An 18,224-nucleotide genomic window follows, 5' to 3' on the forward strand; every position below is an offset into this window, starting at 1 on the left:
ACAACAATGTATTAACTTCTGCTTAGTTCTAGCCTTTCGTATCTTGTTTCAGCATAAAGCCTGGATGCATCACAGTTAAAAAGTATATCACTAACATAAACAGCAATGATAACCATCCACCTCAAATTTCAAATAACTCTGCATACTAAACTGAACTGCTTCACACAACATGCCAAATTACATCAGGAAGTTTATTATACAAATATTAATAAGAACAACTTTTTGATTTACAGTTACTTCTTCACTGTACCTCGATTGTCCTACTAAATATTAATGACAAAGTGGGGCTTATGCTTTAGAGTTCTCCAACCAGTTCAACAAATCAGCAAACTTCCAGTCTTTTTTAGCCACTTCTTGCAGAGCCCACAGTTCTTGCATCTAATGGGAATTACATTTTACAGAAGTTAATGTATTTGGATGCAGAATACATGGATGAAAAAGCAAGGACAACCTATTTATGAGTTTACTGGAAAGCCATGAGGTAAAGAAAGATTGGAAATTATGACAGTGATGAGCCAAGACAATTAGTACTGTCAGAAGAACTGTCAGACTTCCAAACGAATCTGTTACACTGGCTTCCATTGTCTGAACTCTTCAAGAAAATCATGTCTCTCATTCATAGGAAGTTGCGCTGCAGTCACAGTATTCACTCAACATCCAAATAAATGCTACAAAGTGAAATGAAGACTTGTGAGGTTAAATATGTACAAACCAGAGGAGAAAACAACTCATGCGGAAGACAGACCCAGTGTAAGGGGAGGGATCCAAGAGCCCTTGCTACATCCTGGATCCTGTCTATAAGAAGACAGATGCCACCCTATTCTTACCCAGGCTGGTAAGGATGGTGTCGATATGCCTGACAAAAAACAAATATCAGTTTAGTTAGATAAGCAACATTTAGAGATTTTAGAACATTTGTCATCTTGTTCCACAATTCCGGTCCAAGTCTGCAGTAAGCTTTTTCTGCAAAGGCTAAAGTATAGCTGGGCTTATTAAAGTAGAATACTTTCATGAATTCTTAGTTCATAGGTAGTGTTAAACATCACTGGTAGGTTTTTATGAGGAAGGAAAGAATTTTCATTTATAAACTTAAAGGTGAGGTCGGCTAGCTCTGTGGTTTCCTCAGGGTCAGTGTGTTGTGAGGTAGAAGGCACTGTTTCCTCTCCTATTAATACATGCACTGGCATCTCAGTATCCCAACTCTTCTCCTATAAAAAGGCAACTCATACCAGTATCTTATAGTATCAGTTGCTATCTGTGACTTATTTAAATTTCCTTCTTCGGTTCCTTTATGAATCTGATGCATAGAACCCTCCTTATTGTGCTCACAATTATTGTACTTAAGTTCAACAGGAATATCACTAGGGCCGTTTTCAAGGTTATTTTGTCCCTATGTACACTAATTTCTTCTTTACTTATCTTTTCTATGTGGCTTACCCTGTGTATTAGAAAGAAACTGAGAGGGTGATGTTCAGTCAGCCTTTCTCTTCTCTATGTTGCTCTCCCTTTGTAGAGGACTTATATTCAGTGTTATTACCATATATATATATATATATATATATATATATATATATATATATATATCACTGTTTTTCTCTCTAACAACCCTAATGAAATCTTACACACTGTTACATTTCGTCCCCACAACACCACACACAAATATTGCTTAGAATCCTCTACTTCTTTTTTTGCCTGTTACAGCTTGACAAAATGTTTAGAATTTAAATCTAGTGGTACATTTTCCATACTTTTTAATTTCACTTCCTTACAATGCAATCTTTCAGTGTGTGCACCATTCTCTTCAATTGTACTAGTCAGTTCAACTCCATGCTTTGCAACACTTTAGCATGCAAGCCCCTTTATTCTACTGACTGTTAAAGAAATATATCAGAATACACCTGTAAGTGGTGAAGGCTCTTCCTCTCTTTGTATTCCTAGCCACATTTCTGTACATTTATGGCTTTCTAACCACGTCTTGATCTTTGTTTGATTCACACATGTAAATGAATATGTGGTGATTGCTCCCCTTTTTGTCTTGATTAGACAGAGATATAGCTGTAGGCTTATTCACTTGCTGATTTCCCTCACCACACTGACTGGAGATTTTCAAAAGAAATGCCCTTTTGCCCATTACCTCAACATCTGTTTAAAGTGAGGAAAAATCTTTCTATCAACATGCCACGTGTTAAATTGGGAATGACAACAAAAGGATGAGCCATCTTTCCAAATCATATTTCTGAATAATAGGATATTGGGTCATATCACCACAATTCATATCACCTCTACTGCTTTGCTAGAAACAATTTTTCTTCTTGCATACATTTTGGTATTTTGTGTGTTACCATTCTAGCAAAGTCCTAGCAATTCTTTGCCACCAATTAAGGTATTAAACTTAACTTGGTAGTTACACAGTGGCATGATACAGTTTCAACTACTTTAAAAGACAAATCTCATTCCAGTGACATAACTTCTTTAGTAGCATACCTTTCATAGCTTATGCCTTTCACATATTTAACAATGTTACTGCCACTAGTATATAATCTAGTATGTGATACCTTTTCCACATTTAGAGTCCACCTACAACTGTTACTTTTTATTTCTCAGCATATGAAACAAGTTTTAGTACAGGTATATTCTACTCAGAACTGTACCTGGTTTAATGGAATAATTGCTTTCTAACACTTCAAAACACACCCGTTTTTTTCTTAAAAGGGTATGCAAAGACCTTTTGAATTTGTCTATTAACATTTGTATTTGTCTATACTTGTAAGGTTATTTACATTCAGTGATGGTATGCATGGGTAGATAAGCCATTATGAGAGAAAGCTATTACTCCTACCTAGTATATATGACAGCTCCTTTGAATGTGTACTTCCAACTTTTAGCTTGCAGGCATACACTAATGTTTGGCAGACTGTTCTTTTACGCAGTTGCTTCTTCTCATCTCCATTAGAACCTATGTCACATTTTCAGAATTTTTGCGCCAATGAAAACAAAGAACACTTAAGAGTTTCTGAACCCCATTCCATTTTGTCTTACAAAAAGTACACAAAACTATGTACATTTTCAAAAAGTGGAGTTTACCTCTGTGGACAGAAGCAGTCATCCAAAATCGACAGCTGCACCCACAAGCAATACCTATTCTAAAATCATGATTACACATGGGTAAAAGTGCATGTTTTAGCCTGTGTTCCCACGTACGCTAACTGCTAGCTGTTCTTTGCTTCTCTCTCTCCACCTCCCCGATGTGAAAAACAGCTTCTATACTTTCAGGAAATATTAATTTTATCTATAAGAAAAATTGTACTGGCTACCTATAAATCAATAAATAAACTATGCACTGTTATATTACAACTACTTATATAATTTATTAACTTCTTACAGTTTCAAACTTCATCTATTTTTCACTGAACTGCTTACCAATGTACCTTTAAACAGTCATTAAAATGTACCTTCTACATTTGTCTCAGCACAAAGTGTTTACATGTCTCACAATTAATTACTAGCACCTGCAGACAGCTTGTTCCAAGTAAAAGCAGTTTGTAATGAGAAAAAAAAATCAGCTTGTAACTTTACAGACAAATAAAAGAATCTTTCTAAATTTCATTCAGAACACTGTTCAGACTTTAATTGCTTGCACTTGTAGATTTCTTCTCTCCCACTGAAAGCATTTGATAAAAGAAAAAAAAAAGAGCTAATGACTTTGCAAACACAAGAAAACTACACTTTCCATGCCTTTCATCATTTTGTCGTACTTTTCAAACCCATTTGATTAAAAACAAAATGTTGATAGCCTAAACCGGAGCATCAGTCTAGACATCCATATCTGCAAAAAATCAGTCAGGGGAGACCGCTATTTCAACTCTACATACAATGTGGTCAATACACCTCCCATCCCCCTCCCCAGTAGCCCAAGATCACATTATACCAATTTCAACTTTCTTCTTTCCAGCCTTTCCAATAGACCACAACCAAGAAAAAGTACATTCTTGCTTTAATATCCCTATTACGTACTGCATTCATTGACAAGACCTCCACAACTCACTTTTAATACAGACTTGACTGCACCCTATACAGAACTGCTCTACAACACAACTCTTCCAGGTCTAAAGCTTTACTAGGACCATTCTCCAAGGGCTCTTGGATTCTTAAATTCCTTCCTACTCCCTAGGTACTTCTAAGCTGTGGCAATCTATACAGTTTATGCTATTGCAACAATGATCTAAATGTTGAATATACTTCATTTGGGTAAGTAAACTTACCATAACAGTAGATGCTCTAACAGACCACTGCTGCAGTAGCTGTCCCTTACCTCCACCCAATGTTCTTTACTAGATCTATTGGCAGGGTGTGGCTGTACATTCTCCCTTGTATATACCAGTACATGTGTATTTATGTTCTGTTTTTCTTTTCTTTGAATTTTCCTATCAGGGTTCTAGCTTCTTTTATTGAGGCAAGAAAGCTCTGAAGCTTTTGGTGTCCTAACTGCTGCTTTTATGTGGCTCTCCTCAAACCTTTCAGCAGTTAGCGTGTGTGGAAGGTGCCCTCAAGCTTTGAAAGCAGTCGGCAGGTCATATCCTTGTCAAAATATAAACCATATTGCTTTTACTGCTGCAAAAGTAATTTAATAGAACATTTACTCTTAAGGTAAGTTTACTTACACAACTGTACTTTCTCTCTGATAACAACTGCTGCCTTTCAAGTAGCTAGATGGATGCAGACATTCCCAAGAAATTAATCTGATTCACAGACTAGAACACCTAGCAAAAACTGACTAAATGTTCTGTATTTTGTTTTTATTTTCAGTAAACTTTACCTTTTTTACCAGCTAACACCGGACTCTTGAATTCTACATTTGTAAGTCAATATTTAAATATCCAATACACTTCTCTTGATAGTTTATATGAAATATGACATTTCAAGAAAAAAACTTGTAACTTTTTTCTTGAATTTTATCCTGTTCAATAAATTTAAAGAAAACAGGTCAGATAATATAAATATGGTGCACTTTCTTCTTAATCACCATACAAATTCTCAAAGGAGACAAAAGCAAGTACAAATGCTTGTGCAAGATGATGGAAATAGTTACTGAGTTTTCTTTTTAGTGTAAAGTATGTAAACTCATGCTGCAAATCAATAACGTGATGAAGAATGTTTAAAAAATTTGACAAACATAAAAGAGTAAGATTTAAATGGCATTATTTTCCGTATCAACCATTAACATTAGATTCAGAGACAAAACTCTGAAAATGTACTTGACTCACCTTATTTTTTTCATCCAGAATTATTTCTAATAAAACATCAGTATGTCCTTTTTCTATACATTTCTGGCTTGCTAAATGGAACTGAACAAAATCTTCTTCTTTGAAGTCTACTTCAGGTAATCCTTGCTGTTGGAAATAAATGAATGAACAATATTAAAAATGAACAGCAAACAGCATTCAAAAATGTCACAACTGCTGCACAAACAGCATGCTCCAACTATTTATTCAGCAAACTAACAAAGACTATTTTTCAAGGATGATCTGTATTTTGTTTAAAACAAGGTGTAATAATGGCAATAAGTTTTAGCTCTCACACATAATTTAAAGTGCAGCATGCTAAATGGCTATCTAATTCCTGATGGCTTAACAATTAAATGAGGTTTCAACAATTTCACTGATATCTGAAACAGAAAGGTCTGCATGTAAAAATCTCTGTCAACTTGCACACCTGTGAAAGTGGAGTACTGAAGCACAAACAAACGCTCGTCAAGAGGACAAAAATCAACTTAAAAATATAACTAATACACCACTATCAATGTTTATTTGGTTCATGTAGCCTTTTTCTTTTCTGTATGCAGTCTGCTGCTACCCATTCAACACCATAGCCCCAAAGGATGGTAAAGACCACTCTGAAATAATTACAATGAGAATGTAAAAACAACAAATGAGATTGGTTATATGTATTGCTTTCCTTTGACTTTAGCATGTTTTTTGCTAAAGCTATGAAGATGACAAATTACAAAATGGAATACTCTAGACATCAAAATTATGCAAATACCAAATGTAGCGCTAAAAAAAGAAAGAAAAAAAGAAAACTATGGGATAGCCAACTAAGTAAGGCTAGCAAAAGAAAATAATAAATAACACTAGATCTAGTTTTGTGGGGGAGTGTGGCTATTTATAATGCATTTTGGAACTACATAATTATACTGATAGGAACGACAACTGTAATCCACAAGTGTATTCTTGTATCCAAACACACACAAACAAACAGGAATCTGCATTAAGGAAAGCAATTTCCTCACACACTAGTCACAAGTAGCCCTCATTTATTAGTGACAACTCACTCCAGTCTACTATACAGCATGGTTTCTCACCCAATCGCAGCACCTTTACCACCCTCCTTAGTTTCATAACCACTGTTAACAGAAACAATGGAAATTTTCCTTGACTTGCCCAAAGTCTTTGATAGGCATCACAACAAACTTTGCTACATACACTGTTCTTTTAGGAATTTATGAATTTTCTCTATCCTGGTTAAACAGCTGCATCTGAAATAGACAGCAAGGATCAAAATTCCCAAAATGACATCTCTTCCTTCTTCTCTGTCACTGTTGGAATCTCTCAATTCTAGGCCCACTGCTTTTCAATGTATTCATTAACGACCTATACCTATCATGTAAACAAATCACTATCATCAAATATGCAGATGCCGCAACACTTATCTGCTATGCAAAAAAAAGCTAGTAAACCAACTGCTTACACAGGAATCTTTTTACCACCTTGAGCTTTGGCTGACTGACTCACAGTTACACCAGGTTCCCAAATAACAAAAAAAGTACAGTTTTGTACCTACCATAAATGTAGATGTCCGATAGGTATGCAACTGCAGTCCTAACATATGGGTTGTCCTGCCTCAGGCAGCCCTTCGGTCGGCCGGATTCCAAAGTCTGGGTCCGGCGTCGGCTGAAGTCGCCCTTTCCCCGACGTCAGAGCGCCTGGGGTAAAAAAGCGTCAGCCGACGCCATCTTCTTCAGTGTTTCTTGCCCCAGATGCCAGGTGCCCTCTAAGGAAGGCTATATTTTGAAAATAGAGAAAAAATTCCAGACAAGTACAACAACATAAAAACAAATACACCACAAAAGATTACCCCAGGTAGCTAAAATGAGGGGTAGAAACCCAAAAGAATACCACAGAGGGGTAGGTGGGAGGGAAAACCTGACTGCAGTTGCATACCTATCGGACATCTACATTTATGGTAGGTACAAAACTGTACTATGTCCTTCAAGGATGCAACTGCAGTCCTGACATATGGGTTGAATACCATAGCCAACCTGGGGGTGGTAGGCACTAAGACAAAGATGGTGCAGCTAAAATGCCCTGCAGGACTGCAGAAGCAAACCCTGCTCTGGATCTGGAATATAAAGGCAGGTTGTAATGTTTGGAAAATGTATGCATGGAGCTCCATGTAGCAGCTTCTAAAATGTCCTTTGTTGCCACTCCTCTTAAAAAGGCTGTGGAGGTGGCTGTAGCTCTGGTGGAATGTGGCCTGATGTCAGCTGGCACAGTTTTTCCATGAAAAGAGTAGCAGAATCGAATACAATTTCCAATCCATTTAGAAATTGTCTGTTTGGAAATTGCTTTTCCCTGCAATCCAGCAGCGCAAGCTACAAAAAGCTGGTCAGATTTTCTGAAAGCCTTTGTTCTGTCCAAGTAGTAGCGCAACTGTTTGTGTATGTCCAAGGTGTGCAGAAGTCTCTCTCCTTTATTTTGAGGATTGGGAAAGTAGGTAGGCAGGTGAATAGCTTGATTCAGGGACACCCTGGATACCACCTTTGGCATAAATGACGGATTGGTTCTCAAAGAACTCTGTCCTGATGAAAAATGAGAAATGGTTGTATTGCCATAAGGGCCTGTAGCTCAGAGACTCTTCTTGCTGAGGTTACTGCCAGAAGGAAAGCTGTCTTCCAAGACAGAAATTTCAACTATGAAGATGCTGCTGGTTCAAAGGGAGGAAGAGTTAATTTTTCCAGCATGAAGTTGAGGTCCCATGCAGGCACTGGTAGTTTCCTTGGAGGGTTGTTGTTCTTTATACCTCTTAGAAACTGTCTTAGCAATGGGTGAGAAAATACAGGCGGATCAGTGTTATATTTGGCAGATATTGCTGAAGCATGTATTTTTATGGAAGAATATGAAAGGCCATTGTGGAGCATTTCAGCCAAATATTCTAGGATCTGTGGAATGCTCATCACTGATGGGTCTTGACCCTTTTTGCTGTTCCAGATAAGAAATCTCTTCCATTTTGCTGAGTATGTTTTTCTAGTGGAAGGTCTGCTCGCCTCCAGGATGATATCTTTTACCCCTTTGGAAAGTGTATCCTGAGGAATAGTCATGGAATCTTCCAAGCTGTCAGCTTCAATGTTTTCAAGCTGGGGTGTAGTGTCCTGTAACTGTGCTGTGTCAGAAGAAGTGGCCATTGAGGAAGGAGCCACGGATGTGTGTGTGTCAAGCTCCGTAGCAGTGGGTACCAGTGTTGTCTTGGCCAGTCTGGAGCTATCAGTATGACTTTCAGCTGCCCTGTCTTGATCTTTAGTAACACCTTGGTCATCAAAGGAAGAGGTGGGAAGGCATATAGTGTTAGAGAGTTCCAACTGAAGGAGAGAGCGTCCACCTTCCATGCTTGAGGATGGTATGTCCTTGTGCAAAACTTTTTCAGATGGTGATTGAGGTGGGAGGCAAAAAGATCTATGTCCGGCCTTCCCCATGCTTGAGTTATTTGTAAGAAAATGTCTGGATGCAACATCCATTCGTGTGGATCCATGATGTTTCTGCTTAGGCTGTCCGCCAGAACATTGTCCTTCCCTGGTACAAACTGGGATTGTAGCTCTATTTTCAATTGTAGGGGAAATATCCCAGAGATTCATTGCCAGTCTGCGAAGAGGGTAGGAATGGGTACCTCCTTGCTTGTTTATGTACCACATAACTGTGGTATTGTCTGTCTTTATTAGTAGATGGCCCTGATGCATGAACTTTTCGAAGGCCTTGATTGCATGTATCACTGCCAGCATTTCTTTTTGGTTGATGTGCAGGTGCTTTTCTTTTTGTGTCCATTGTCCTTGAATGCATCTGCCCTCCATGTGCGCCCCCCATCCATGGTCTGAGGCATCTGTTGTTATGGTTTGACTTGTATGAGGCTTGCTGAAAGGCAGACCTTTGTTTATCTGGCTTGCTTGGGCCCACCACAGAAATTCCTTTTGAAGGCATGGAATGAGTGGGATCAATGCTTCCAGGCTGTGGCTGTGTTGAGACCATAGACTTTTTAGATAACATTGTAGTTTCCTCATATGCAGCCTTGCGTGTGGAATCAGAAGAATGCAAGATGCCATAAAACCCAGGGCCTGCAGGATTTTCCTTGCAGTCATCTGGGTGTGTGTTGCTAATTTTCTGAAATATTCTGGTAATTGTTTTTGTTTTTCTTTTGTCAGAAACGCCATCTGGGTGTTTGTGTCCAGTGTGGCACCCAGGAAAGGTATTTGTTGGGATGGTATGAGACTTGCTTTCTGAATATTGACTGTGTATCCCAAGGCCTGCAGTAGGTGAATGACATAGTCCAAGTTTTTTAACAAGGCTTGTTGGCTGTCTGCTTGCATAAGGCAGTCGTCCAGGTAAGGGTATATTTGTATCCCCTGAAGTCTGCAATGTGCAATTACTGATGCCAGGCATTTCGTGAAAACTCTGGGCGCAGTAGATAAGCCAAAGGGCAATGCTGAGAATTGATAATGCTCTGAGCCTGCAAGAAATCTGAGGTATCTTCTGCAACTTTGTCTGATTGGGACATGCAGGTATGCCTCCTTGAGGTCCAGAGTTACCAGCCAAGACCCCTTACCCAGCATGGGAAGGAGTTGCTGTAAAGTCAGCATTTTGAATTTTGGCACAATAAGGTAAGTATTCAGTGCGGACAAGTCCAGAATGGGTCTCCATTGGTTTTCTTTTCTTGGAACAAGGAACAGTCTTGAATAAAATCCTTGGCCTTGTTCTGCAGAAGGAAACTTTTCTATTGCTCTTATTTGAGAATAAAGATAATTTTCCGCCCAAAGGTGCTTCTAATTGAGCCCTGGATGGCGGAGTCAAAGTCAAGTCATTGAGATTGTCCCTGCGGAGCAGTGGAAGGTCCTGCCCCACCTCTCTGGTTCGGAGGCTGCCACTGACATCCTCTGTAGGAGCCTCGAGTTTGCCCTCTACCTCTGCCACGTCTGTTTTTGCCTCTTTGAAATTTGTCTGTGTCTGGAAAGGACCGATGCTTAGAAGGCCAATTCCTGATGAATCTTGGAGGCTGTACCTGGAGGAAATCTTTGACTGTTTGCACTGATTTTGCCTTTTCCTCTATTTTCTTTAAAACCTCTTGTGCAGTAGCACCAAATAGCTTATGTTTCTCTAGTGCGTCCAAAAGCTTAATTTTCACATGGTCTGGCAATGTTTGTTCCTTTAACCAAGCATGTCTGCGTATGACCGCACCTGTCATTGCTGCTCTACATGAAGCTTCCAATGCATCATATCCACACTGAAGGAAATGGTTGCTAACCTGCTAAGTATTATAAACCAATTCCTGTAACCCCTTTCTATCTAATGGTTCAGGGGAAGCCAATTTCTTTTGCAAGTCATCCAACATGTATTCCTGATACTGAATCATATGAAATTGACAATGTAATGCTCGCATAGAAAGGGTGGAAGATGTATATACTTTCTTGCTCCACCTTTCTAAAGCCCTAGAATCTCTTTCCGAAGGAAGTGGATTCTTAGCAGTAGTGGAGGAAACCCCTTTAGGCCCCTGAGAAATAGTTTCAGGGTCAGCAGTATGGCCCTTGTACAGAAATTGATGTGTGTCTGGGACCCTGTAGTACCTGTCTGGCTTGACAGCAGCAGGGGGGGGGAGGGAGTCAGGGGAAACACTAGATTCTAAGTACACATCATCTAAAACATTTAAAACTGGAGGAATAGCTAAGGGTCTATGCTGAGGTAGCTTTAAAAATTCCCTTAAACTTTTCCTAGAATCTGAGTATTCTTGGCCTTGCCATTTGAAGTGTTCCCTCATGGAATGAAGCGTTTCCCCAAAGGAAAACTCCTCAGGAGGAGAAGCAGAGGGAATGGATTCCTCCGCATCAGAATCCTCGTAGGCCGGGAAGGCCTCCTCCTGGTAGTCTGAATGTGCAGAATCACCTGAGGCCTCATCGAAGGACTGGGGATCTACCTGCTCAACCCTAGGCCTCTTGACAGAAGGCGGCTGAGAGCCTCTATCTGGATGTGGCTGAGAACCCCTAATTAAAGAAATAAGGTCCTCAGCTAGACTTAAAATTTGAGAACCAGAAGTGGATCCCAGAGAAACAGATCTTGGAAGGAGAGACTTAGCCTGTTTGGCAGCCTTAGCACGTGTGTAGGCCTTAATGGACATAGACACTGGAGGCCTGGCAGCCCCGCGTGCTGGAGTAGTCTTATCCACAGAAATGGTGTTAGAAATATCCTGGGCTAAGGTCTCAGAGGGGAGAACAGAAACCGGCACCGAGCTGGCCTCCGGTACGGAAGTAACCGGTGGGGCGGTGTCGTCGGTCTGTAGCGGTTGTGAAACCGGCTCAGAAGAGACCGAGACACTCGCGGTAGGCCTAAGCGTGGTGTCGGCCAAGACCGCGGGTGTCGGTCCTTATCCTTCCGTTTTTTAGGTAAATGTGCTGTCGGAAGCTCCAACGGCATGATATAACAGAAATCTTCCCCAAAATAATCCTGTGCAAACTCTGTCCGACGCCTAAGAGTGCGTTTATTGAAAGAAGCACAAGCTGTACAGGCCGAGACGTTGTGTTCTGGGCCTAGGCAGGGTAAGCAGTAAGAGTGGAAATCCTTATGAGGTATTTGTTTCCCACAAGTTAAACAATTATTAACTTTTACAGTTTTATCTGACATCGGCTGAGGCAAGAAAAGGTCCCCAACACTTTTTTGAAGACTTCAGTAGCTGAAAACACAGGAGCTGGTTGACCGGCACTTGCGAACTGCTTCTGCTTCGGGTGCCGCGCGGCAAGAAAGACTGAAGAAGATGGTGTTGGCTGACGCTTTTATACCCCAGGCGCTCTGACGTCGGGGAAAGGGCGACTTCAGCCGACGCCGGACCCAGACTTTGGAATCCGGCCGACCGAAGGGCTGCCTGAGGCAGGACAACCCATATGTCAGGACTGCAGTTGCATCCTTGAAGGACATCTGGGCATATTTACCCCAAGCCAATTATCTGACCACAAAAACTAATACCCAGTAATTCCCTCTAAAAACAGTAAAACAGAACTCATCAGTCACACCAAATTCTGGATGTCACTACTGATGACAACTTCAAATCTGACAACCACAAAAAAGGTAAAGACAACCCACCAAAAACTGGGGCATCTCTACAGAGTCAAACCTTAACTCACAGTTAATGTCAACAAAAATATTGCCTCATCTTTACTCATCCAAACACTCCTGTATGCAACTTTTACACTGATCAATCTACAAACCACTCAAGTCACCCTATTAGAGCAATGCTACAATAAAGTAGCCAAATTTGCTTCTAATCACCACTACAGATCGAAGCAGTGCCTTGCCTTTAACCAACTTCAGTGGCTTGAACTACCCAACCTAATCACTATCCATAAACTCATTTATAAACCAAAGAATTGCACTAGTCTTAAAATACTGTACCTCTCTTCTCCTGGCAGTCTACAATGCTCTGCTGATAAAATGTTAGTGACCACAACCAAATCAAACACTACAGGTGGCTCCTCATATTCCTCCAATGTAATAGAAATACAACCTTTTAAACTTCATCTAAAGATCCACTTAAGAGATACATATCTATGCTTTTGCACCTGTTCTTGTTAAACAACTAATCTGGCCTAACTTTTAACTGACACCTATAACTACAATCTGCCCAGCCTGACACTTAAGTCTCTTCATTATTCTGTTTTCTCCTCCCCTCTTTCAGGGATGTAGCTAGACTTTGTTTCAAATTGCACTCTAAGGTCTTGCACTGCTATCCCCTATCAATGGTAGACCGGGGTACCTAAGTTGAAATGGCACCTTAGGTGAAGGTCTCCAAGACTTCCCTCACTGCTGTCACTATCCCCACAACCCCCTCCCCAGTGCCTCCACACCCTACTCCTCACCTTGTGGCTTCTTCACATTATCCAGATTACTTTTTTTTTTTCATATTTTGTTTTGTTCTTCAGCTTTTCTTGCATTACTTCAACACACCATAACTGAAAGAAATTCACTCTTCCTCTTCAACGTTGCTTTTTCCTGCACCCCTGTGACACACTAACGGGCCAGGAGTGCACTGCAATAATTGCAGAATAAATAATCAAATTATCCTGGGGGATTATAGATGTTGTGAGGTGCACTTCAGAGCTATTTTCCAACCTTGTAATTTAGTGATGGCATAAGCAGAAAATTAAATGTTAATCTTCAACTTTGCTTGTTTTCCTGTATTCTTTCAACACACACAGACTGTGGGTGCACTGTAACAACTGTGGAATAACTAATCAAATTAAGCCAGGTTCTGGGGGCTGCTAGAAGCTATAAAGTTGCAGACCATCTGAGGTGCATTTTAGAGCTTTTTGCCAACCTTCTGATCCATTTCTGGCCTGAACAAAAATACGAGCAAGAAAGAAATTCAGTCTTTACTTTCTTCTTTCAAAGAAGATTTGTGTCTGTCAAAATAGCAGTTCACAATATAATGCTTGGGAAGATGCATGCATCACATCTATCAACAGTGCCTGCCTCTCTATTCCCCTTCCAAAAAAAGTATTTTCTGTGTATCCCTCTGGTGTTAGACTAGGATGAAGGCACAAACTGGCACAGACATATATTTCTAGTGGCTGCTGTTAAACGTATATATGCAGCATGCCTCATCTCTACCCCCAAAACACAACCACATTTTGTGTACCACTCTAATCTCAGACTGCAGCAAAGCTGAAAAAAAAAACAACAGAAAGTACAGTTGTGTAAAAATCTTACCATAACAGTAGATGTCCTTCTCTTCATTGTTGCAATTTTCATTACACTATGGATCCCCTGTCAAGAGCGGCCCAACATCTGGCCAGTATACCAAAGCCTTTCTGTTGATTTAAGGTATGTTGTATGTCACATGTATGCTACCTGTGTAGCATAGCACATAAAGGTGATGTCATGACGTACCATCCTCAGAACTGAGAGCCCCAGTATGAACGTCAGTCCAAGGAAAAGAAATGTATTCAGTATAACCAGAAGAGAAATGGACCAGAGGGTGGAGGGAGGGAATGTATACTGCAACAGTGAAGAGAAGAACATCTACAGTTATGGTAAGATTTTACACAACTGTACTATGTCCTTTAATTTCACTATTGTAGTATTCATTACAATAGGGAGAGTGCCAAAGCTCAGGAAGAAGAGAGGAAGGAAGAAGGACCAGCAGAGCTCTCTAGAAAGCCATGAAGGAAGGCCTTAGGAATACCAGCTCTAGAAATTCCATCCAACTTGTAGTGCTTGGTAAATGTATGTACAGAAGTCCAGGTATCTGCCTCAAGAATAGAGCTAGTATCCAAACCCTTGAAAAAAGCACCAGAAAAAGCCACAGTTCTAGTACAATGAGCCTTAACAGAAGAAGGAAGGCTCTTACCATGAAAGGAGTAACAAAAGGAAATGGCTTAAATCCAAGAAGAAATATTTTGCTTGGACACAGGACCTAGGATGAAAGGAAACAAATAGCTGATCAGATTTATTAACAGTCTTAGTTTTAACCAAATAAAATCTGAAAACATTCAACTTGTGCAGCACCTTCTCACTGGCAGACTGGGGAGAAGGTAAAAAAATGGGCAAATGGATAGACTGATCATTCACCAACTTGGGCATTAAAAGAAAGATTAGTATGCAAGGACACCCTGCCCTTATGAAACACACAAAAGAAAGGAGGACAAGCCATAAGGGCTTGAAGCTCAGACACCCGTCTGGCAGAAGAGTAATGGCTAACAAAAGTACAGTCTTCCAAGAGCAATGTTGCAAGGAAGCTGAAGCTGCAGTTTCAAAAGGAGCGTGAGTCAATTTTTCCAAAACAAAATTAAGATCCCAGAGAGGTTGAACGGCTTCCTGGGAGGACTAATATGAAGGATGCTTTTAAGGAATTGCTTAGCTTCAAATCTAGAAGCTAAAGAAGACATAAAGGCAGACAAGCAGAGATAGCTGATAAGTGGGCCTTAACAGAAGAATAAGCCAACCCAGCATTGAGCAATCCATACACAAGGCAGAACCCGAAGGATCAGCCATAGAAAGTGAATCCAGGTTACGAGAAATACACCAAATAGAACATCTCTTCCATTTGTATAAGTAGTATTTCCTAGTATTGGGTTTCCTGGCCTCCTGCATGATCCTAAGTACGTCCACAGAAAAAAAGGTGTCTTTGGAATCAAAGTCCTACCACCCAAAGTGACAGCTGAAGAGTGGACAGGTGGGGATGGATGAGAGATTCGTTGTCCTGTGTGAGTAGATCCACCCTGTGAGACAAATTATGATAATTGCCCTTGTCTAAATGCAGAAGAAGACGGAACCAATGGCGTCGCGGCCAAATGGAAGTCACCAACAAGATTTTGGGAGCATCTTGTTGAATTCTGAACAGGACTTTTGGAATGAGGAGAAGGGGAGGGAAAACATAAAGAAAACATCCCCATCCATGAAAAAGATAGGGCGTCCACCTTCCAAACCAGAGGACCTGGGACTCTGGCACAAAAAACAGAAGTTGTCTGTTCAGAGGGAAGGCAAAAAAGATCTTTTTGAGGAGTACTCCAACTGGTGGACAATGTTCAAAAACACATCCCTGTATAGCATCTATTCGTGCCACCATATTCTGACCTGAGGGACTGTAAACTGCCTGAAGAGTCACTTGATACTGGATACCAAGATCCCACACTAGGAGTGCCAACTGGCAAAGAAGATAACATCTGGTTTGGACCCCCCCCCATCTGTTTACATATCACATCACTGTGGTATTCTGTAAATACCTTGAGAGGTCCTGGGGAGAAAAGAGGATGAAAATCCTGAAGCACCAGCAGAAGGAGTTCTCATCTCTTTGACAATGATGTGCTTTTTTCTGTTGAAGAGGCGACCACACCCCCTGCACTTTTAGGGAGCCAAAAGCAGATCCCCATCCCACATCTGAAGCGTCTGTGAACAGCTCCTGACCGGGAAGAGGGGGATGAAAAGGGAGCCCTGGATTTAGAGACAACTGCTGGATCCACCAGTGAGGTTCCTATTTGAGACAATGTAGAAGAGGAACTACAAACTCTAAGGGATGTGCATGTTGAAACCAAACTGATATCAGAAAACACTGAAACTTTCTCATGCGGAGTTTGGTCAGAGGGAGCATAGGGATGGTGGATGCCATGAACCCCAGAGCTCTCAAAAATTCCCTGCCTGTTATACAGGCCAGAAAAAGAAGAGTTTGAAAGAAGGAAATGAGTGTTAAGGCCTTGGCAGGAAGCAGGGATCTAAGCATTGGCACAGTCTATATCATGCACCCCAGAAAAACATGGTCTGAAAAGGCTTTTTGAAGTTTAATGTGAACCCAGGCTATGCAGAAGAAAAATGGCAAAATGAAAATTTTGCAACAGGATCTCTGGACAGGATGCCTGAAATAGAAGGTCATCCAAGTAAGGAAATAATTGGATCCCCTGAATCCTGCAAAAAGCAGGAGCAAGGCATTTGTTGAATACCCTTGGTGCAATTGAAAGGCCAAAGGGCAAAGTAGATAACTGAAAATGCCAAGAAGTAACAGAGAAATGTAAAAACTTCCTAAAAAGGGGATGAATTGGAATATGGAGATTAACCATCTTTGAGATCCAGAGACACTATATAAGCCTGACAAAGCAGAAGAGGGAACAAAGTCTGTAGGGACAACTTTCAAAAGGAGGGCACCTTCAAAAAAGTGTTTAGATTAACAGAGGTCTAAAACTGGTCTCCAAGTACCCTCTTTCGTGGGCATTAGAAACATCCTGGAGTAGAACCCCCTCCCCCGTTGAGACACAGGCACCACTTGAATAGTACCCCGACTCAAAAGATCCTGAGTCACCTCTGGAAAGAATGACAGCTGTTCCTCAGGAGGCTGAGGCATATCCATAAAAGGGGGAAGGCATATGTAGACCATGAAATACCCTTGATTAATAACGAACAGGACCCAGGAATCCTCAGTTATCTGTAGCCAAAGAGGAAGGAAGTGAGAGAGGCAAAAAGAAAGAGGAAAGTGTCTGAGAATAACAGGATAGTCAGACCGCACCTAGTTTATCTGGAAAAGGAGACTTCTGAGGAATAGAAGTCTGAGTAGCCTTAGCAGGAGGAGCCTGCATGCCACCCTTTTTAACTTTAGGAGGAGGGCGAGATTGCTTGCGAACAAATGCTTACTTATTGGGGTAGTTTTTCTGAAATTTAGGTACAGGAGAAACAAACATGTTTAAGTTCATGTAAAACCTTGCCCTTATCTTGAACAGCCTTAAACATAGCAGCAGCAGCTTCACCAAACAATTATTTACTATCAAGAAGGACATCCATCGACTTAGCCTTAATATCATCAGTCAATGGTTGAAGCTGAAGCCAAGAATACCTCCTACTCATCTCTGACCCACAAGCAGAAGCCTTAGAAGAAGCATCTGCTGCATCATAACTACACTTGATGGAATGACGGGCCACCTGGGATGAAATCCCAAATGGGGAAAGGGCAGAAGTGTTAGAGTCTGGAAGATCAGAAATAATCTGACAGGCCTGGGATAGGAGACACAATAAATACCTGGACATATGGGTCTGATAGTTAACAGCCCTAATAAGCCAAGGTAAAAAAGCTATAAACCTTATTGACTAGCCTTTCCATAATCCTGCTATCTTTATCAGAGGGAAGTAATCTGGGAGAAGGAAACAACTGAGAGAGGTTGCCAAATGTTACAAACACCACTGAAGGGTCAGCAGGAGGACATTTTTCCAAAAATTTACAGCCTTAGAAGCATTGGAAAAATGCATTCAACAAGGTGCCAAAACAGGAGGAATAGCAGAAGGTTTAGGAGAATCCATCTGCAGCAACTCATAACACTTTTTGCATTCCACAGAGGCTGAACAGCAAAAGATTCCGGCCTAGACTTCTTGGCCGCCTTCTTCACTGATGGCTGTCCCTCAGAGTGGAGAGTTCTCTCCATTGTGTCCTTTGCAAGA

At 40.8% G+C, this 18,224-nt stretch overlaps 1 protein-coding gene across 2 annotated transcripts in view; it reads right to left on the reverse strand.

Moving 5' to 3' along the window:
- GLMN (glomulin, FKBP associated protein) overlaps positions 1–18,224 on the reverse strand; it is a gene marked incomplete at its 5' end in the record, with an annotated part of 1,643,959 nt that overhangs the window by 1,585,277 nt on the left and 40,458 nt on the right. For both annotated transcript variants that reach the window (XM_044085667.1, XM_044085669.1), the window contains 1 exon segment: positions 5,265–5,390. In XM_044085667.1, the coding sequence (XP_043941602.1) occupies positions 5,265–5,390 (126 nt within the window).

Source organism: Protopterus annectens, chromosome 10.part0 (assembly GCF_019279795.1).
Source record: "Protopterus annectens isolate FY-2018-M chromosome 10.part0, PAN1.0, whole genome shotgun sequence".
NCBI lineage: Eukaryota > Metazoa > Chordata > Ceratodontiformes > Protopteridae > Protopterus > Protopterus annectens.